Raw genomic sequence first — 23432 nt, 5'->3', positions numbered from 1 at the left:
TCAAACTCCATCATAAAATAGTATTATTGAATATTTTCTCACTAAAACTAAACCTGTGTGTCTGGTCCCTGTTTATTCTACAGTCTACCTTCCTATTAGAGCATTTAAAATCCCCATTCATATTCACTCCAAAAGCCAAGATGTCAGAATATGTTGAAAGGCAGCACTATTCTACAGTTATGGTGTTCTTTGTGACAAAACAAAAAAATAAATTCCCATCTATCTAAAGACATTTAGTAGATCTAAAACTTAACTCATCCATGTACGTGACTTCCATCCATTTCTTCAAAATGCCAACCTATTATTTCTTCATAAGGCAGATAATAACATAACAAACAAGCAATTTTTACCTAAATTAAATTTTAATGTGAAAAATGACTGGACTGAAGGCTCTGGGCAACCAAGGCATTGGGTCTTACTCTGAATTCTCTCTGGCCATCAGAACATGAGAAAGAAACCCCAGATTTCATCTCCATGTTACAAGGGGATGCTTTGGCAACATGAGCTTCATTTTCTCAGAGAGACCACTAATACAAATACTTCAGTTCCCATGACCATCCATGTATTACTCCATTTCCTAAATCACAAATGAGGTGCTTTAATTGATACGGCAGGCAGGCTGCATCCATTCACTTAAACACGTTACAAAGCATGGCAAATCTTGTTCATTAATTAGGTTAAACATAATTTGAAACTACAGTGTAGAGAGAAAGATCTCTCTAGTCTATGCAATTTTCCCCCTCTGAGATTTTAAAAAAATAATATTTACATCAACAGTCTAATTCTGAAATGGGCTTAAATAATGTCTTAGCTGTTGTAAACCAAAACCAGAACTTTAATTCTTATCCAAATTCAGTTAAGATTTTAGATATTGTTAAAAATTCATTAGTTGCTATTGCATTCATCTCACCTAAACTTGCTTGCTTTAATTGATAAATAAATTATTGTTTTATACTTTACCTAATTTTCATCTGAAATAACTGTGCTAAAAATACTGTCCTGATTACCAGAAGAACTGATGGTTTTCCTAAAGCATTGCATTGTCAATCACGTTGGTGCCTACAGGCTTGTCTACTACAGAAAAAATCTTTTCTTGCAATCACACAAAAATACTTCCATTGTTATTCTGTGAAAGAATTTTTCCAAGCTTTGGCACATGACAAAACCTTACATGACATACTGAGCTGTTTTTGATGTGATTCTTCCATGTGAAAAATACATTCATGAAGGATGTATTGAAGAATATTTGTTCTTTCCTTAAGAAATCTTTTTTGGACAGATTTACTTCTAAGAACACCCACACTTTAGGAAGCAATTTCTAGTGCAACAGCCAATTCAAATCCTAAATTGTTCTCTATTTTTCTTTACATAAAACATAAAGATATCTATTAGAAAGCGTATCTATTTTTCTGAACATCTACTGAAATTCTAGTAACCTAAATTCAGAATTTTGAATATAATGGGCTACGACATCAAAACATATGGTTGATAAAGGATGAAAAAAAGATTAAGAAATGTCAGACAAAAAGAACGTCCACATAACAGGAAGACATGACATTTTCATCTTTATCAGAGAAGTTACACATGCTGAGATTTTTGGTGAAACGTGCTGGGTGATAAAAATGGAGGAGTGACAATGACAGGTTTGTCAGAGAGTTTATTCTAAGCAGTGTTAAGAATGCTGGTGATCTTTGAAACTGAACAATGTGTCATCAGGCAATACAACCATGTGACAACTGTGCATCACACACAGATACTGCAGTGTTACTAAATTCCACATGAGCCCAGTTTGTGAGGGGATGAGAACCATTTCTTTCAGCTGTATCCACAGGCTACATGTTCAGTGCTAATAACAAATAATTTTGCTTATTTCATTTATGCAAAGTATGGAATTTGTTTGGTATAGGCAACATATTAGTTTAACATACAGAAGTTATATTTCTGCTTTGCCACTTTTCTTTGGCATTGCCAGAGGTTTGGGGTTTTTTTCATTTTTCATTGACTGAAGCCAATTATTTCCAGTCCATGACCACTTTAAACCATGAGAAAATGGATTTAAGGTAAGAGGAATTCTTTGGAAGCTGCTATCAAAATGTGTTCTTTTTAAGATAAATTTACTTCATATGAATGTTGTCAACATTAAATTAATGTAATTTGAAGCAATTCTACATTGATGTGATGGAAGTGTCAGATCTTTAGTCAGATCACTGCATGCAAGATGTGAGAAGGTGTGTTAATTTAATCAATGCCAGCCAAGGCTGTAGAATACATACCAGGTGATTTTACATGCAGGCAAGGAGCAGTTATGGAAATGAAACAAATAAAAAAGGCAAAATATTGCAAAACAAAATATTTTATTAGATGAAAACCAAACTATATGCAATTTATATTAGCTATATTACATCTTTATAAACATTAGTGAGCATTCTCTCCAAAACATATTAAGGCAGTGGCATGAATTTCATTATCCCAAGATACAACATTTAAAAAATAGATAGCTAAGTGACTTCCCTTAAACATGCACCAGACATCAGTAATCTTTACAGGAATTTCAGCTTGGGTTCAAACATAATTTCTGCTCCATTTGAGAGTTTGCAACAGAGAGAATCTCTTACTTCAAGCTCTAGCACTCTGAATTCTAACAGCTCATTCTGGTCTTTTGCATCTTGCATCTCATTCTTCAGCTGATGCTCTTCTTGTTCCATTCTGTAAATCTGTGAGACAAACACAACATGGTAATACTCTGTAAGCACTAGAAAAGATACTGCTTACAGTAGTAAGCAGGGGTTTGGACAAAACTGTTAATTATTTCCATTTTTCATTGTACATCAGGCTGTGTCATAGAGATAAGAAAGTATTTTATCAGAAAGTATTTCTGAGAGCTGTCAGCAGAAAATGGTCAATGTTCTCTTAGAGTAATAATCTGGAAGTAGCATAAAAGTGATATGAGTATTGTATCTAAATAAGTTAAGCAGTACAAGTTTTCTTTTAAAATCCAGCAAATGAAACTGAATTACATTAACATTTGGGTAGACTGTTCTCATTGTCTTTGCCTAATTAGACATCAAATTTTTTACAGTATATGAAAGACAATAATGGTGTGGCTTTAATGACTACTTTTTAATTTGCCAGAGTTTTGCCTTGGGGTACTAACAAAGACAAAATAGAAATTCAATACTGGCTATTAATTATGCCAACTAATAGCTTTGGTCTACTGTCTGGTTTAACTGGGTGATCTTTTTCTTTGTACAAAACTAAATAGAAGTGTAACATCTGGCATAAAGTACTTTAACATTTATAGTGTCCATGTAAGTGTCCAAACAAATTAAACCTGGCTGTAGCTTCTTTTAATCATTATATTTTATTTGGTTATGTTATTTGTATTATATTAATATTAAGCTACTAATTAACAATATCAGTTATTTATCTTCCTGAGTTGACTAGACAACTTTCCCACCACTATCAACAAAGAACAATGCAGATGCTTAGCTCTGAGTATCTCAGTTAATATAATAAACCTTAAATCAATCAGTATTACTTATGTGTGGAAAAACTATAAAAACATTGAAGGGAGCAGGCAATTTTGCTAGTGGTCAGGACAATAACAATCTTTGTGCATCTGTGTATTTTATTGGACACTAGAAACCTCAGCCAGCTTGGGATGCACTGGCAGCTATCCATGTTATTCCACAATAAAAAGCAGCTTTGATTCCTGAAGAATATAAAAGCATGCTGGCACTTTAATCAGAGATTTTTACTTAAATTTCTGTTTCTGATGAGAAATAAAGCAATTTCATGCTGATTTTTATAGTACTTAGTGCATTCAATTTCTTCTACAATAAAGGGCAGCAATGGTGAAAATGTCCCCACATACCTTCTCTAGCAACTCCTGATTTGTTCTAATTAACAGCTGCTTTTCTTCTACCCATTTCGAATCCTGTGAGGAAAATACACGTATTTTGTTAAAGAAGACAAATTAATGCCTACAGTAATTAGATTTCAGACATCATTTTGCATTCAAGTATAAAACGGTCACACATTGAACAATAAAGCCATCATAAAAGTTTCAAGGATGTGCAGCATTTTGTAACAGTGAAAATAAAAGTTCTTTCCTGTAGCAGTCTTTTGTTTCCTAGCATGTTTCAGCTAGCATGTACTTTAAAATCTTTGCATGTAGCAGTTGTGGGTTACCGCAGTTATATGCTTTATGTAATTCTAAAAACATTTATTTACTCAGCTGAACTCAGAACTATTGCTTTCCATTGCAAAGGTTTGGAAACTTTCTTGCAAAATCATCCCATTTTAAGTAGTGCAATACAAATACAAAGGGAGGAAGGGATTAAAATGCTTTTACTACCCCAAATGATCAAAAATAAGCTTCAGCAATATGAAGTTAATTACCCTCTGCTAAAATCTGAGAATCTGGCTAATACACAGTGTTTGTGACAAGAAATTCAAGGCTGTGGAGGAAGGGAAATGATGCAAGACATTGTATACTCCATTTGGAAACTGTATTTCGAATGAATCACTTGTTCCAAAACACATCTTTCCTCTTAGGTTTTGCCATGGTTTCAAAAGGCCTCATCAAATATCCCTTTAAAGAGCCAAGCTACAAAAACTTATGGCCAGCCATAGCTGGACATTCAGATTTAATGGATTATAACAGCCAAATTTGCTCTTGTTTTTCCTACAGAGAAATCTATTTACATAACCTTGCTTATGCTGTTCTAAAAGGTTTATTAAAACACTGTCCAACACTTAATATGCCATACTAACTCTAGATCAAATTATCTTCTAGGTTCAATGGATGATTTATTTAAAATCTAAATGCCTTTACTAAAGTATTAAGGACAATGAATTCTTTTTCAGGAAGATATTTGCACACTGATGTTGCATAAGGAATCAATGAAATCTGGATATCCCAGCCCATCAAATATCCTTGAAATGTCAATTTAAAATATTATATTATATTGAGTCCAATTAGCATTTTTTTTTTAAATTTTCATTTTTCTACTTACTGTCTACTAAATTTCATGTTGGACTGTTCTCTCTACCTTTTTCCTTTCAGGCACAAAAATGCATTTCATGTAATAAAGAAGATCTTCATGGTTGTGATGTTAGAAGAATAACATACTAAAATTAGTGCATTTTAGGCATTACACTTGTCAAGAATTTTTGAGGCAAGTGAAAGAAATGTTGACAGTAAAATCTGGTATCTAGTTTAATATTTAACTAGCATTTTACTAAGGTCAAGGAATGAAGAGTTGCATGCACAGACTTAGGGTGGACATCCCAATGCATGGATATGGTAAACATACCCACATGGTAAGGTTCAATTTACCTGTCCCTACATCAGACTGCAGCTTCAACTGCTTCAGTTCACACAAGTAGAAAAAACAGATCAGTCTGCTCTATTGATAATAAATTTCTGCATCTTTCTTGATGGAGTCCAGCTACACTTTCTGAAAAAACCTGAATTCCAGCAGCACTGCATTTAAACACCAGACCATTGAGACAGTTGAGCAGTCATCCATCTGGCATACTGCATACTCCAATACTTTTAGATTTATTATTTACCATTATTTAAATATATTTAATATTATTTAAATATATTTAATATTATTCAAATATTTACCATTATATGTTTTTAAGGATTTCTTCACTTAATAGAAAGTTTCTTATGCATGCACCTCAATGTACCATGCAGAGATGGATTATTAGTTTTGTGTTACTTCTGGGGGAATACTGACAGGTCCAGCCAGAAGAGAGATTAGCAAAAGCCATTGACAGTTACTTTGAAATTCCACATAAATTGTTATAAACCAAGCTTCACAGAATTTTTTAACAATAAGCTTCTAATCTCATGCTCTGAAATAGACTTCAGGAAATTTTCTGGAATAATACACTTGGATCTTTTGATTCATTATTTCTTTTACAAACACACTTCAGGGGCTGGCTCCCAAAATGAGCATTCCACAATTATTATTAAATCATCATCACTACCATGACATCTAAATGACAAACTAGTAATAAAATAATTTTTAAAAAATCACATTGTGCACAAAGAGTTCAGTTTATCATACAACCATTTATTTTGTTGACTGTAAATACTAACAGCTCAGGAGAACCAAGCAGGTGCTAGAGCTCCCAGGAAGACATTGTGATCCCCTTGGGGAAAGCTAAAGCTCAGTGTACAAACCAGCCCACCACAAACATCACAGTGCTCCTTGTCAGATCCCTGTTCACCCTCTCAGGATTACTAAGATACAAAATTGAAAATGTGGTTCTGAATCTCAAAGTGATAATTGATTAAATTCTAATTTCCAGATATACCTTTTTGACATAATGCTCTTGCAGAAAAATCACAGAAGTAACTCCTCACATGTATCCAAATTAATTTATCTTTTTTACATACACAGTACTCACATTATACACTGTACAGTCAAATATCTTGTTAATGTTTTCAACTACACAGAAGTTTGCCCACAACGCCTTTCTTATCAACAAACCAAAACAGCAGCAGTAGATGCTTGGGAGGTCTTTGGTTTCATTTATTCTTCCAGAAGTTCAGTGGGCCATCATTTTTAGATTGGTAACATATTCTCAGCTTTTAGTAATATTGTATTTACATGAAATTCACTGAGAAAATTGCAATTTGTGTGGAAGCTAGCATAAATAATTTTTGTCCTTAATCTGAATATGGTCCCCAAACCTTTGCATTGATACAGAATCTTACAGAAAATTTTAATTACAAAGAATAAACCACAAAAATAGTGTCATCATTCATTTGGCATTATATGTCAGTTGTGTCAACTGCTACAGGATCATCAGTCTTTGAAATGTATAACTATAGCTAGCTCTATCTTATCACTATAAGCTACCTGCAAACTTAAATTCTTGTTTCAAACAATGAACCATAAAATAACATCTCCCCAATTTCTACTGTGTGTTCTAGCAGTCACACAACTGAACAACTTTCAAATGCATGCTCATAACTCTTAATCAGACTTCCTGAGGGCCCTAGACAATATTAAATATGCATCAGTAGACACATCTTTGGTGAGTATTTACATGTATTATATGTACTGAAGCACAAGGCCTGATTTTACTTTGTGTGATGATTTGGGAGTCTGAAAGCAGCTGGCCCCTCTGAGACTTTAAACCCAGGAGAGTAACACCTCAAGGGGCTCCCATTAACCTGACAGGCTCAGTGTTCATCTCTCTAGTGTGCTTAGAAGTTGGGGTTTTAAAAAATGTTTCTTTGGTACGCACCAAAAATATTCTCCAGTAGAAATATAGAATGTTTATGTTATTAGAGTTTATAACAAATACTAAAAAAATGGAAAAGAGGAGAAAGCCCTTCACCAAATGACAAGGGGAAGAGAACGTGCATGTACATGTGGTTATTTTAATACTATGCTTTAGTGTATTATGTGTTAGAAAATGAGTCTGTAAGGACATTTTCTTAGACTGCAAAGTCCTTTCCTTTATTGGAGTGATGTGATGCTGCAGTAGCAATTAAGCTGCATCATTGACACCAACACACCAGTAAGCAACGAAGATGGCAAGGGCACAACTGCACGCAGAGAACATGATGTGGGAGAGCACATTTAGAGAGCCTTTTACCTGTCCCTTCTCCATTAGAGCTTTCTCCAGGTCCTCAATTTTTGCCTGACACCTGAGAAGATCAGCTTGCAGTTGTTCACGAGTCTGGGGGGGGAACGGGAGAAGGAGAAATCAAAAGTAAATATATTTTCTACTATTTTATGGGCTGTCCCGTCAGCTTTTAATGTTTTTCAATTAAAATTTTAAACAATTAAAATAATTGTTATTTATGTATGTAAAATAATTGTTAATTGATATTTTAAACAAGGAAAATAATTGGTTTTGTGTTTATGTTCCATGATGTTTGAAGCTGCCAGTTTAACAAGAATTTTCCTTCCTAGCCTAAAAAGATGTTAACGTCCCATATTCAGTGACAAAGTTCTTATCAGGGGAAGAAAAAAATAAATTTAGAAATTGAAAGAGCTCTAACAAGCTATTCATAAGCTTTAGTAACTTAAGGCAATTGGGGAAAAAGGGACAAGGGAGAAAGAGAATTGCATTAAGTACTGAAAAAGGCCTTTAGGTAAATGAAATATATTGACCCAAAACAAATTACATGTCCCATAAGCAGCACATGCTGGTCTATTTTCCTCATTTACACGATTTTTACACTCATCACTACACTACAGTGGGTATTACCCCCTGTGTCCAGTGAGGCACCAAAAGGCACTGGATCATACAAGGCACTAAACAAAAAAGGATATAAAACACATGTTTCTGGAGACCCTCAGCCACTGAGGCTCCTTGACCTACCACAAGTATTTTTTCCACCCTACTTCGGGTATTTTTCCACCCAAGCAGTTTAAATATTCCTACAGGGATTTTTTTCCTGTATCTGTGCATCTTTGGATCCTTGCTTACCTTAAGCCTCATCTATAAGTAATAGGAAATGCTCATCCCACCAAAAAACACCATGCAAAAAGCTAATTTATGACTCACTGAAGAGACAGATTTGCAGGGATGTATCAAAAAACCCAAAATGCCATTAAAAAGAAATAGCAACAATTTCCAAGACTACAAAAAATACAGTCTGTAAATGCCTGCAAAATAAAATTTTAAAAACCCCATGAAGGCAAAGAAAATATATAATGGTCTCTCATAGGTGGCAAATAGATGACTGCCCCTGAAATCCTTTTTTTAATAGTAGATGGAGTTATGCCCTTCATCCTAATTCTATCTTGAGAAGTGATCTTCAAAGTCTTTATTGCTTTCCTTGGCTAAGTGTCCTACTTAAAAAGAGTGTCAAAACTGACTAGGCTTTTGTAAGATGCTAAGAATCTAATAAATAAAGTCATAAAGCAGTAATTCTACTATTATAAGAACTATATTTCACAGGAAAAAAATAAAAAATATGTGTATGTTGTTTGAGTCCTTTCCCACCAGTAATTTTTAAACACATTAAAATAATTTCCCTTCTGCATTCTTAGCAACACACTGCAGTGGCACAGTACAGTGACCACATGTAGCAAAGCAGTAACATGTAATAATCACAGTATTTAATATGTTTCTCCATTTTTGGGGTTTGGGGAAGTTGCAGAGGGAAGACACTCAGAGGTTTTTAATTGTCCAACTTGCTGTCCATCAGAAGCCCCCACTTCCTGTTGTGCAAAACTGCTTCCCAGTGAGCCAGAACCAAGATTTGGGTCAGATTTTTGTTTCAGATTTGGGAGATTTTTAATATAATCATATGATGGAAGTACCTATGCCCTTGTAACAACCTACCCTATGATTAATTTAAAATCCATCATGTCACTATCCAAATTGCAGGTTCAAATGGGTTATCACTCTCATAGCATAGAAATCTTTAATACATTATACATGCTAGAATAAAGTATAATGATATCTTTGTTCTGATTGCACCAGATGAATCTAAATTATCACCTTACTTATGACATCCTCTAATCCTCAAAAACATTGGCTTTGCATTTCACTGACCTGCAAAGATAACTCCTGCTATTACAAATGATTTCAGCTTTTTATATTATTTCAAACAATTTCAGTTTAAAAATTACCCTTGCTTCTCTCTCTGCATCCAGGGTTCCACCAACTTGCTCTTGGAGCAATGCATATGCTCTTTGCAAAGCCTGATACTCTCTTGTTAGCTGGCAAAACCTGAGTTCAGCTTCTTCTTTAGGCGTGCTCTTAATGAAAAGGGGGGGAAAAGTGGGTTAGTAAAAATATATTTAATAATGGGTTTGTCTGTACAGAAGACAGACTCACAAACAAGCAACACAACTCATACTAAGTCTCAAAGTTTAATAAAGGTATGAAATCCTAAAACAAGTGGAAAGGAAAGAAAGGAAGGATGATGAGTAATTGTGTCTACCACCCAATTCAAGGACAGTGTAAGTTGCCATGTAAGACAGCAATGTACAGAAATGGGAAAACTGTCTGGGGAAAGATGAGAGGAAACAGTTTTGTGCAACACTGTCTTCAGCAACTCCAGAGCCACAGTCTCAGAGAGTATTTGTTCTATTTCTCATGCTGTCCACCTTTCCCTCCTTACACTTGTTCTCTACCATGCCAGGGTAAAGCACACTGACACAGAGGTTACATTTCAAAATTATTTCAAATATTTTTTCTTAAATTTATTCTTTTAATACAAAGTATTTTCAAAGTCTTTATTTTCCTTGAATGTTAAGCCACTCACTTTAACACTTATAAAGTCCTTCCTATACTGCTGAGGACAAGAAATGTCCTTCACTTTAATTAATTTTTGCTCCAGGAACTTGAGTTTTAAAGAAAAGAGATTACTGTATTATTAGACACTAAACCTAGGAAAAAAGGAAGCTTCTTCTGAGGAGTATTAGGCGGAAGTTAGTGAACAAGAAAGATGAAAAAGAGCATCTAATTCGTGCTTTGTGCTCACGCACGCAATCCTCCAAAGTAGGCCAGCAGCAGTGAATATCACAGAGCTGGGACAAAACATGTCACTGGGAATTTACTACCTATGATCATCTGAGCTTTCACGAATTGCAAAGGACTCTCTGAGTATTGTGAGCAAAGAAAGAAAATCCTGATTGTATCAAAACAGTCAAATAAATTATAAGGTTGAAAGGCAAACTATTGTATAGTAAGTATTGACTTTTGGCCAAGCAATATGCCTATTCATTTTCTTTTGACTAATAAGAAGGAGTTTGAGGAAAAAAAAATATTTCTCACACCAATATCTGCCGAATTCTGTTAGACAGAATATTATCTTAATAGTTTTATTGCAAAGTGTGTATGTTACCAGACTTGAAAAAAACCCAAAGGAATTCTCTGCCAAATCTTTCACAGTTCATGTGGTACAATGGCTGAAAGTTTGTATTTATACTTCAAGAGGTAGAAAGAAGAACTAATCAGTTACCACTTACATCTTCCAGATCTTCTTCTGGTGTTGCAGGTGTCCTGTCTGTTTTATCTGTGTTGTAGGAAGTCACAGAGGAAGTTTCTGAATCAAGAGACTCTTCATCAAATCCAAAAAATGTCTCCACAACATGCCTCTGAAAAATTAGGTTTTTTTTAGCTAGTAGCAAAACAGATGAAAAGTCCCAACGACCCAGTAAGCAGTAACCAAGGTCTTCTCTGATGATTATTTTAGTATTTAGAAAGAGAGGTTCCAGTGCAAACTCTTCTCTGATTAAATAAGTTACTTTTTCAATATCATTTGTGGAAGAACCTCCAAGAACAGAACTGGACGTGGAACAGAGATGAGGTAAATACCAAAAGAATAATGCTTTAGCAAAACCATAAAACTTAATTACCAAAATCATACAAATCCTTACAAGATTCACAGTAGAGAAATCCAATATCTATTCAAAAGAAAGTAAGGCAGTACAATGCAACACATAACGTGCAACCAAGAGGAAAAAAAGTGTTCTGGAGACCAAGGTGGAACAAATTTAATTTCTCACAGTAATTGCAAAAAGAAAAAAAAAAAAAAAAAATCATTTTTTGGAAAACCCTACTTAAAAGTATAAATTAATGCTTATAATTTATTTTTTTTCAGTATCGTCATTCTCATTTTTTTTTCAAAAAGTTTGCTCTGATACTATGTCTAACCAAAAAGACACACGTAGGGAAAAGCAGCATTGCACTGCAGATATAAAAAATTTTACACAACATTATCAATTAAATGCATGCTTAGAGAAAGTTAGAGAAAATGAGTAGCTAGTGGAAATTAGTACAGTATCATTTGTGAAAAATGTGATTTTTTTTTCTAATAAACATAGTCACAGAAAAAGCAGCATATTTCCATGGAAATTCAACTGTTTAAAAAATTGTTTATAAATTTAACTAGAAAAAAAGGTTTTTAACTGTTATAAATCAATAGAAAGCATAACTTCTTACACCACACAAATCCAACACAATTTCAGAGAAGCAAGAAAACTGAAAATATTTTTTTAAAGGGTGTTGCTGAAAAATGGATTCAGGTTATGAAGCAGCCTAGACAGAGAGGGCAGTGGAGAGTGGTGGCTGCAAGAAGATGAAGAAAGATCTCTACGTGTTTTGCCACTGCTTGATACTGAAGCACAGATCCTGATGTCACAGTTTGCTGTTTGGGTCTTTTTCAAATACATGTCAGAGGTTGTCTATGAGAAGATAATAGCTTGTTGATTAAAATAGCCATAAGGATTAGAAATTATCAGTTGTTATTAGCTCCAAACATCACGAATCCTACATTTCAGCAAAGAATTGTTATCAATCATTTTAATTCAAGGTACTGAAAAGTTTTAACTATAATGCCCTCTCTCATGATGATTTCCAAATACTGATCTTTCCTTGCAGTTTTCCAGACTTACCTAACCTTAGAGATTTTTTTCCAGTATATTTACATAAGTATGGCCTTCTCTTTCTCACAAAGCCCTAATAATGCTCACTATATTCTTTTGGTTCAGCACAGCTCTCATCAGCAGTTAAAATACTCTGTTTTGATTTAAGAGGTACCAAAAACTCAAGCCTGTAGGTGTGACTTTTTGCCTGCATGCATGACACCATGTGCTCCATTGCCTGGTCACCACAGACCACCAGGTCACAACCTCATCACTCATAAGCTGAACAAGTCCATAATAGTTTCACAGTACAGCTAATTCCACTCAAACTGCCAAATGCAGCTCCAAGGTCATGTTCTGAAACACTCAACTGCTTCACTTAAGAAGACTCCTTCAAACAGTACTTAAAAATTCTCATTCAGAAACCCAAAAAGCCATATCTTTTCTGAACAGACTGTGTGTATCCATATGCATACAGATAAATATGATGCAGCACAAAAGGCAAACAGCTTCCAAACAACCTTGAGAAACAAATTTCCTTTTGCAAGCTACTAGACCACTACTTTGTGAATTCATAAGATCACAGTTATAGTGCCACAGTGCTGGAAGGACATTACTCTTTCCTCACTTGTTCAGGAAGAACTATGATCTTCCACCAGGCAGAGCTATGTCCAAGGTGCTTAAGACAAACAGTTCCCTGGGATAATCTAATCCTTTCCTCCAGCATTCACCAGTTCACCTTTCTGCCCTACTTAACAAAACAAAGGGCACAAGGAATAGGTTTAAGCTCGATTCTAAAAATACAAAGACTTATCCAGAAAGCTAATGTATTTACTCTCACTCAAATTAAAACCATTTCAGAGTTCTCTTTAAGTTCAAAGGCTTACTAAAAAACATAAGGGGTTATTAGTCCTTAGGAGATCTGGTCCATCCAGATCTTCTTCCCCATGGAATACTGGTTGCACCTTACAACCATGTAACGGTAATACTAGAAATATTGCAAGTTGAAAATAGGGCTAAAGAAATGGTGCTACTTCAAGTTGTAAGGAAGACAAATTTACAACCTGAGTAGCCAGCACAACTCACTCTCCTGACTCCAAACTGATCTGCAGATACAGTTTCATAAACAAGAAGGTACATTTTATGGAACTAAAGATGGCGGGTAAAGTAAGTGTCAAGTCTTGACTTTGCAAAGGCTGGCAGAAGGGACTTGTAAAAGATGGAGAACAAATCTCCAATTTATTATCATATGGCACAGAGATCACACTACCATAAGGGTCAGCAGTAGCTGAACTAAACTACCTACCTACGGGATTTTTTTGCTACATCTCTGCTGTACAGTCCCTTTCAGGTAACTCAGGTCAAATACATGTCTTCCTTTAACCCTGCATGCACACGCCCACCCATGCCATTTCAAGAAATGAAAACAAATTAGCAAAACAGCAGTGATTTTGATTTTAAATAAAGGTATATAGGCTGGAGAAAATATTTAAAGCAATATCATTCTTGTGAAAAATAATTTGACCATTTCACTTGTAGCAAAAGTAGGGGGAAAATATATACATATCAATAAATAAACCACTTGATTATTAGATATGAGGGAATTCTGAAAAAAAACCCTTAGTATTTCCCATCACAGTAAAAAAACCCAACACTTAAAGGAGAGTTAAATGTCAGAAGCTTTTAAATGCTGTAAAGACTACCTGTAATATTTGGAGTTCACAAGTGAATGATTTATTTTTAAGACTCCTTCATTTTTAGAAAAGCTGTATATTTATCATTTTGTGAAGCAGATCTGTTCCATAGCAATAGGGATAAGGTATTTAAATTATTGTATATTACCTGCACATGTATGAATTGCTTCATGACATAATTATAAAATAGCCAGTTTTACTGTTGATCATCTAATATCTGAAACAACCAACTACAAGAACTGATTCACAGCAAAACCAAAACAAATTAATTCACAAGGGAACAGTTGTAGAGAGAAAAAAAAATAAAAAAAATACTCGAACAAAAGACATGTGAGTGATAAAGTTGTAGTTAATAAACAATCAATAAAGCATCAATAAATATATCAACTCCAAGGGAGATTCCACACATGCCTCAAAAGTTGAACCACAATTGTTTCTGAAATGCATACAGAAATGCACAATACTCACTGGATTTTTGTACCTATATAAACCATGTTATTCAAGTTTCATTCAAACCTTTTTAAAAATTGGAACATTCTGAATTAACAACTTAGAGATTGCTTTATATTTGTTTGCACATTTCTTATTTCTAAAACACAACTTCTTAACTGAGAAAATAGTCATGTAAATTGCAGAAAAATTCTGATTTGAATTCTAATTTCCGCTGACTACTATTAAATGCCATGCATTTAATAGCAAGTATTTTTCATGTGGATTTATAGCGATGTTTTCACATAAATTTAAAGTAAAATTATGCATTAGGTCTTTGTAACTCAAGTATTAATACTTCTACTGAATTATGGTGCTCAGTAAACATGAAAGTTTAGACTACTATAAATCAATAGTGACACATAAACTACATTATATGCAAATTTCAATATAATCTGATTTCTCTGTTGGTAAAGTAGTTTCATTTTACATTTAAATATCTCATTTTAAGAGATCTAATCAAACACGATGAAAAAGATCCAAGATACATTTCCTTGTAATGCAATCAGATGTGCTCATCAGTAATTTCTTACCTTCATGTTTATATGTCATTTCTTGGCAGCCAGAAAAATAAAGGCACACCAAGGCACAGAGGCAGAGAAAAAAAGAAAAATATAAAACAAGAAATATGAACTCCATCACACCAGTGTGCAGGCTTTCAACTATGGCAAATACAGTTCATTTATTAAAGTTTAAAAAAAGGCACAATCCAGAGAGTCCTGCAGTTACCAAATAAGCCGGGTAAATATGTCTTACTTTCAAATGCATGACTCCATCCATCATGGAGTGAATGTACCTCCATTCCACATGTCAAAAATAAACAAAATATAAAAAATACTGCTTCTGAAGTTTCTTGGCTATTTCACAATAAAAATTGAAAAAAAAATTAAAAAGCACCTTGGAAAAAATCAGGTACCTGACTATATAGTCACTAATCACTCCTCTAAGACCCTGCAAGCACATGGGCTATAACACCCATCCCAGTTTGCTGCTCCTTTCCTTGGGGAGCCTGAACCAGCTGCCAGCATTGTTCCATGGACTCCTTGGGAATTAAAAGAGTGCTCAGTGAAAGCTCCAGTAGCAACAGTAACCTAGTGCACCTACAGAGCTGCAGAAGTAACACTGATAGCTAATTACAAAACCAAGAAATACAGAATTGTCAGAAGCTTCTCAGCTGAACTGATGTTCAGGGCTGTAAAGGCTACTGGCAAATCATTCACACAAGATGCCTCAAAGATGGAGGAAGGCATTCCATGGATTCTGTTCCAGATAAACAAATGTCAGGAAAATACTCATTAGAAAACAACCACAGACTCATTAGAAAACCACCACAGACTCTCTGCAGTCAGACCATCACAGGAATGAAGGAAGCTGGAGTCTTAAAAGCACCCATTTAAGAAAATCTGCAACAGATGAGTGTAAATCTTCACCCTGGCACCACGTTCCTCGTTATTAGAACAAAAAAAGGAATCATTCTATACCTTCCAAAATGAGCTTATCTGACTATTTTCATGAAACCTCATTCTAATGAATTATTTCCTCCTTCACTTTGTCACAAGGAATGGGACACATCTGGAAATAGATACAACTCACCAGCCAAACTTGTTAGTTCACTGTGTTAACCCTAATTTTACATTTAACAAACCTTAGAAAAGCAAAGCCAAAGACTTAGATCAGCAATTTCTTTTTCCAAGGACAGGTTAACATATAATTTCACTACTATTCTATACAGGTTATATAATCTGTATGAGATTAAAATCCTGTACAGATAATAGCCAGAAATACACTAATGCTGTGCATGTCTACATATAAAACAACTCATCTTAGACTGCTTTTATAGTCCTTGGAGAAAACCAGGCAATTTTAGGCCAAAACTCCTATGTCCTATTTAAATATCTACTTCCAACCACTTTATGTTGCCATACAGATGTCTGTACCTCATGTCCATTAGTGACATCTAACCAGCATTTGCAACAGTTGGATAAATAAATTCCACAATTTTCTTCTGGATTCCTGATATAGGCTGTAAAAACAGAGGTGATGAAATGGCAAAATCCCAGCTCATCTGAGTGAGCAACTCATTCCACATAGATTGTTTAAATTAATGGTGGGAAACACAGCTTCCTTTTAGGATTTTGATCCTCACAGGATCACACAGGTGGCCTGGAAGGAAATCAGCCAGGATTGGATTCTTAGAAGTTAACACCAATTGCAGTTGAACTATGAGTCAACGCTGCATATAAATGTAAATACGGGTTTATCCATTGGCAGGTAATGGCACAGTAGTATTATTGATTACTTCTTACATTCCTTAAGGAATTAGCTCATTTAGAAAGTTTAAATACAGTTATAAATTAACTATATTAACTAGTGTGTATATGTGGTGTAACTACTATAGTACATACAATCCCATTCACTCTTCTCTCATAATCTTCTCTTTTTTCACTTGTTTTTGTTTTATAGTCCTGCTTTTCCTTTCAGGAGATAGCATCACATAAGAATTTCAAATGGTCACCACAGCCACTGAAGAGCAAATGGATAGGGGATGGAATAATTTGTAGCAGAAATGCCTGCTATTGATTAATTTGTTCTTTCTGATTTTTATACCCTTTCTTTCTTTCTTTTTATACCCTAAATAAGAATCACACCCCTACTAACTCTGCTGCCCATACACATACAATTCTTGCAGTATACTCAGCAGAATTCCCCATATTATCACAGTCTTAGCAAACAGAAAATAGCATTGCCACAAAATTTTTAATGGTTAATGCCCATTCTCTCCAATCCTTGCTTTGGTTGATAAGGAAAAGAAGAAGAGACCACAAAAGTATCAGGTTGCTCAAGACACATCAGGTGGCACCTGCGTCAGCTGAAGTTCTACTAACACAGAGCACTTTCAAGACATAAATGCATATTTATTGAAGCTTTCAGCCTATGGAAATTCTCATCACTAGTTACCAACATCTAAAAATTGACTTAACTAGCTTTGTTTCATGAGGAATTTTACAATTTAGCAAATGATCTTACACATTTGACTTACAATCAGATAAAGGCCAATAATTAGAGAAAACTATAAAAAGTACAGTATAAGTTACATACATTGATATATATTTACTTTTGCGTTCTTTTTTTAAAATCCCTCTCAAAACGCAAATTTCCAGTTACACTACATCAAGAAAGAATGGTTTACAGTTGCTGCAAATATATTTGGCAGGATCTATTGTTACTTCTGATTTTTTTCTTTTTTTTCCTATGTAAAAGACACATCAGTATTAGAAACAGAATTTGAAGAAACTACCAGTGAAATAGAGAGTCCCAAAGGATAAATTTTTCAGAATATAGGCATTAGAGTGCAGAGCAATAAAAAAGCACCACCTGGAGGTTACCAGGAATAGACTATACAGAACGCACTGACACAAGGCACCCATTTATAACAGAATATATCTTAAGCTACTATATAGATGATAATGATAGCTCCACTCTTCATTTCCATTTTTTCCCCTCTTACTCCATTTCCCACCTCCCACACACATGCTCCGGGCTGCTAATGTTCAACTTCACAAAAAACATTATTCAGCAAATTACTTTTAGCACATTACAAGAAACTTTAGGGTACTTTCTGAAGCAAAACTTCTCTGCTTTTATAATCTGAATTTTTGTCTAGAATCCTGTATTAGTTATTAACGCATAACATTTGGAATTGTCTTACTACTTGCATATCACATACCAAAAGATTATTTCAGTAACATGCCCAGCATGAGTTATTCTTTAATTGTGATTTAGCCCTGTGTTGGTACAAGTAGTTTAAAGGGGGTATGTTCTTTGAAACAGGTTGAATATTTGTCCTTTGAAATAGTAGTTGTTTCAAGCCATTAAATCATTATGCCTCGAGCCACTTGAATATTTAGGCTACAGTGGCTAAAAGTGTAGTTTTATTTTTTATTTAAAACAAACCCCAAAACATTATTTGTGTGAAGTATAAAACTCTTGAATTACCCTAAAAAATGAAGCACTTACCAGGAAGTGTCAGCAGAAGAATTATATGGATTTTTCTCATTAAGCAGAGCTTTAAATTCAGCCAGTATTTAAATTCAGTATTTATTTAAAGTATTCAATTCAGGCAGAAAGAGGTGTTGTTCACAGCAACAGAAATGCACGAAAAACCGAAGGTTTGCTCACCTTTGGAGGCTTCAGACTTTTCCTCCTCTGTTTTTTAGACCGCAATAACCGTTCTCTTTCCTAGAAGGAAAGAGAACATTTTGGTATGGGTTTGTTTTAAAACTATACTTAGATATGTCTAACACAGAGAAATACCATTAACATTTTCTTTAAGCCTCTGGTAAAGCTAACATGATGTCTTTATCCTTTTGATTAACACCATGTTACACCACACTGCACTGTAGCTTTATGCCTTTAGCAAACAAACCTTCAGCCACGCATTTGATGGGAAGTTGGCAAGAAAAGGCTTTGTTAAATACTGAGCACAGATTTCTGACAGTTCTTTTGACTCTTTTACCAAGAAGCTCACTACGGAAACAGAATTCAGAGTGTCACTCCAGTGTCCAACCATCCTGAAGCAGCAGGTCGGTAGCCAAAAATTAGTCCAGTCTTAGTAATTAAAAGTTATTATATCAGACATATTGTGATATACAAGCATGCATATGCAGATACAGTGTTACATCTGACTTATCCTTGTAGGGCAAAAGTCTCAAATCCAAAGGCACTCTCAGTCTCTGTCAGCTTAGTTGCTGTCTTTTTTCTACTCCAGTTTTGGTGCAAGATCACAATAAACTATACCATGACATTAGGAGGTCATGGCTGCAAATGCAAGATTTATGTTTGTCTAAATCCAAGAATACTGCCTCAAATTCCAAAGGAGAAGAGGAGGAAGAGAAGGTAAAAAAATGCAAAGGAGCAAGCCAAAAAAACCCCAACAACACAGGAGGCAGGTGCTCTGTCTTCTTGCTTTTTTCTGATTCTTTCCTTAGCTCTGCATCTTTGTCTGCAGCACCTCTATTTTTAAAAGACAGATTGCAGTTCCAAGTGCTTCTTTAGCAGTTATTGCTCACTGCATGGTATTATTCTATTCAGTTATTTGCTTTGCATTCAGTTCAGAAACTGGAAAAATAGGAAGCTCACAGTAGAAATCACAACAAAATTATTTATCAGCACATTGTTCCAGGAAATAAGTGTTGGAAAATGCAAAATAACTGAGAGAAATACAACAACTTACACAGCACCTTGAATACATGTGGTTTGAAAAATAAAGAAAAGTAATGACTGCCAAGGTAGAATGGTGCAGGTATTTCAAGCTGCAGAATAATATAACATTTTAAGCTTAAAAAAACAGACAGCTGAATTTTATACTGTTAAAGAAGAATGCTCTCTTCTCAGACATCCATTTAAGGCACATTTCCTGCTTTAAGTGGGGTATTCTGCCTCCCAAGCAGGTGTCCAAACAAATGCAGTGCAGAATGAACAAACACTTCCAAAATCCCAGTCTTCCTGTTTCTAGTCTTGTTTGTAAGAAGACTGCTTAATTGACTTCTTCAACATAAATCAAGCAACCAGAACAATAATAATGCCAGTTAGAAGCCACTAGGCATCTTTTGCAGTCATCTGAGTTTACCTTGACAGCTTTCCTTTTAAGAACTGACCAGAACACCCTGTTGTGAGAAAAGTCATGTTGACAAGGTTTTAACAGCATCAAAGATACCCTACAGATGACACTGTTAATCAGTTCACACAACCCTACTGCCTAAGACTACTGCTCTTATTTCCATGTATCATATTGCTCTCAGCTGGAGTTAAGCTGATTCTTTTTATATTAATCAGATATGGGACATCTGGGTCGTTCTTGGTAACTATGATACGTTTGTAGTCTGTAGAAGTGTGATTTGGGCCAGAAAAGAGAGCTCAAAAGCAACAGTGTGCAGAATTCCACTGCATTCACATCGAAGGCAAAGGCTCAGTTACTTTGTATTGGAACCAAAGAAGTGTCCTAGTTAAAAATTTAAGTAATTTCTGCAAGTGGAATAGTATCTGTAAGTAGGAAACAAAGCAAAAATGAAACAATATTTTAAAATATTTATTTATTTTACTTTTACACTAAACACAAGTTAATATTATTTGACCAAAGTCAGGATACAATATATTTCCTCATATCACTAGCTGAGACAGTAAAAAGAGAGTCCTCTCATGCCCACTTTGCACTGAAATATAAGTGAGATTTTATCTGCCATATACTGCACATCTAATGTCATATCACCATCCCTTCCTATGCAGTTTTACTTGGAAGCTAAAGCAGCATCACTCTGTGGACCAGACCCTACATCACAGCATCTGAGAAACATCCTACTGCTTGGAACACTGGGACACTGGGGAATGCACACAGACATCCAACTTTGGCACTGATTTCAGAGAAAAATCTTGGGCCAAAATCTCAGAGGAACTGCCAGGAACTGAGACAATGCTCCACATACAGTAATAACACACCTTCTTCTTTTTCCTTTTTGGACCTTCTATTTTTCTTTTCAATTATGTATCCAATTCTTTAATTTTCTACTTAGGCAGAAGGCTTTTAAATTCTTTTTATCATTTTGCAGCAGTCAGTAGTGCCATTTGAGATGTCTGAGTCTGCCTGAGTTCCAGATGCTGCTCCAGAATGGCAAGGGTCTCTCAGAGATTATGTGCAAATTTCTGCCAGCACCAGAAGGGTTTATCACAAATTGCACTAAATAGCACTAGACACCTCTAACACAACTTGAAATATTCCTCATCAAACACTCAAACACAACTTGAAGGGTTCCTGCAAACATCAAACACTGCAAACATCCATGAGCATCACCTTCAGAAGCCTTCTGAGTCAGAGGGCAGCAGCTGGGCAATTCTAATCCTAAACCATGCTGCTGCCTTTGGTTTGAGGAACCACACAGAGTTCTCCCCATATTTTTAAAATACAGCTTGTATGGCCAGCTCAGCTAGAGATGCTCAAATAGGTGACATTAATGACACCATGTTTCCTCCTTTTAGGAGAACTTCTAGATCAGGGGAGTGCTTGGGTTTGCATCCAACACATTCTAGTCATTAACTTTTGGAAAGCCTCCTTTACTCAAGTTCCTCATTTGTTGACAGCCAGTTTTGTAAGTAAGGCTGATCATGCACCTTTTTTCACAAGCAGCTCTTAATAGGTAAATATTTTTAATACAAAGATTCATACACATTCCAAAAAAATTCAATCACTACCTGAGGAAAAACAACAACCCTTTGACACCAAAGTATCTCTATATCACTACTACAACTGGAGTTAAAACATTCCTCTCCAATCTTTAGCTTGCCTATAGATGTGTGTGCATGCACATGTGTATACCAGTCATAAACATTACCACTGTGAGATCATCAATAACATGCTGTTGTTCTTTGACTTGCAGTCTAAGGAATTCAATTTCTTGCTCCTCTCGTGTGCTGCTGAGATCATTCAAAGATGTGTGCCTCTTCAGTGCTGGTTGTGCAGATAACTTTTCTTTCTACAAAAATAAAAAAACATAAAGAATGTTTTAAAGTGTCTTGCTGCAACAGGAGAAAAACTCTCATGTGTGATGTAGCAACCAAGAATTCTTTTAACCCATCAGTGCATACTGCAGTACAACACAAGGCCTCTTTCAACAAAAAACCCTCACATTCTAAATGCCTCTGTGTTAATCTCTCACATAAAATATTTTAGAACAGAATCAAAGAACAGTCTGGGAAAAAAAATTAGCAGACAAGTGAACTCAGTGATCTAGCATAGTGCATGCACTCAAATTCAGTTCTGACTTCTAATCATAAAAGCAGTATTTATTAAAGCCAATTTTTAGTCACAGCTTTTTACAGCCTGCAAAAACATTTTATCTATCTGGGCTCCTTCCCCTTAATCCATGTGAATTGATACAACACAAAGCACATGCCACTCTGAATTTAGAGTATCAGTTTTGAGGTGTATTGTCTGCATTTGACAGTTGCACCATCCCACTGTGGGGACTGATGTGTTCGTTAGAATAAAAGCCTCACGAGCACTTCCAGCTCAAAGTTCCTGTGACCAATGTACTCTCATAACACAACGTTGGAGATGGTTACTTACCACAGATGGTTACTTACCAGCTCTACGTTTTCCCTCGATAAATTTTTTATTTTCTCTTCCATTCGCTGGATACATTGTAACATATCATCATTTTTTTTGCTCATCCTCTTATTTTTTTCTACCAAAGGCTTCAGCTGACTTTCTGTCTCCCGAGAACGTTTCAGCTATAAATGGCAAAGGAACAAAGTTAACTCTGCTTTAGTTTACCTTTGAAGAAAGAAAAAATAGGTGTGTTTCCACTTGCTTTTCTTAATGCAGAAAGTTTAGCTCTTCTGCCAAATGGCATCTGACATACACCACTGCTGAACTAAGAACTACAGCAGTCCAAGCAAGTAAGATGAAACATTTTTGCATTGTCTGCCAAAAAAAACCAAAATATGGTCACTGGATTTTGCTCTTGGCAAACACTTATGATGATCCATAGTGATTTCTTTATGAACTAATCTCAATAGATATAAGCTTCTTGTGACCAACTAGGTCTCTAGACAAGTTGTTTTCACCATTTTAGCCATCCCTTAAGAGGAGGACACTCTTCCTCCTCTTAATGCATAATTAGAGCAATGAGAAAGTCAGCCAGAGGGCACAGATTCAATCTCAGCATTTTGCTGACATTTTCAAGCTGCTCAATTTTGCTCCTGTGGTTTTATAATGTTAGACAATTATGTGAAGCAAATTACTGCTCTTCCTTGTATTTGTGTGTATTTATTATTTCACTGTTTTTAGTTCATGAGTTGTTTTTTTGGGAAAAAAAATTTTCTCAGTCAAAAGATT

General features: G+C 35.2%; 1 protein-coding gene across 4 annotated transcripts in view; it reads right to left on the bottom strand.

Annotated features, from left to right (window-relative positions):
• Positions 1–23432, bottom strand: part of JAKMIP1 (janus kinase and microtubule interacting protein 1) — a 144938-nt gene that overhangs the window by 34136 nt on the left and 87370 nt on the right. For all 4 annotated transcript variants that reach the window (XM_030948053.1, XM_030948054.1, XM_030948056.1 and 1 more), the window contains 8 exons: positions 22679–22825; positions 21928–22068; positions 18722–18781; positions 10962–11090; positions 9618–9746; positions 7627–7710; positions 3875–3937; positions 2616–2714 (listed from right to left, as the gene is read on the bottom strand). In XM_030948053.1, the coding sequence (XP_030803913.1) occupies positions 2616–2714; positions 3875–3937; positions 7627–7710; positions 9618–9746; positions 10962–11090; positions 18722–18781; positions 21928–22068; positions 22679–22825 (852 nt within the window). The remainder of the gene's footprint in view (positions 1–2615; positions 2715–3874; positions 3938–7626; positions 7711–9617; positions 9747–10961; positions 11091–18721; positions 18782–21927; positions 22069–22678; positions 22826–23432) is intronic.

The sequence above is a fragment of the Camarhynchus parvulus genome, chromosome 4 (assembly GCF_901933205.1).
Source record: "Camarhynchus parvulus chromosome 4, STF_HiC, whole genome shotgun sequence".
Classification (NCBI taxonomy): Eukaryota; Metazoa; Chordata; class Aves; order Passeriformes; family Thraupidae; genus Camarhynchus; species Camarhynchus parvulus.
The sequence above is the reverse complement of the archived record's forward strand: the minus strand, read 5'-3'. Positions and strand labels throughout refer to the sequence as shown.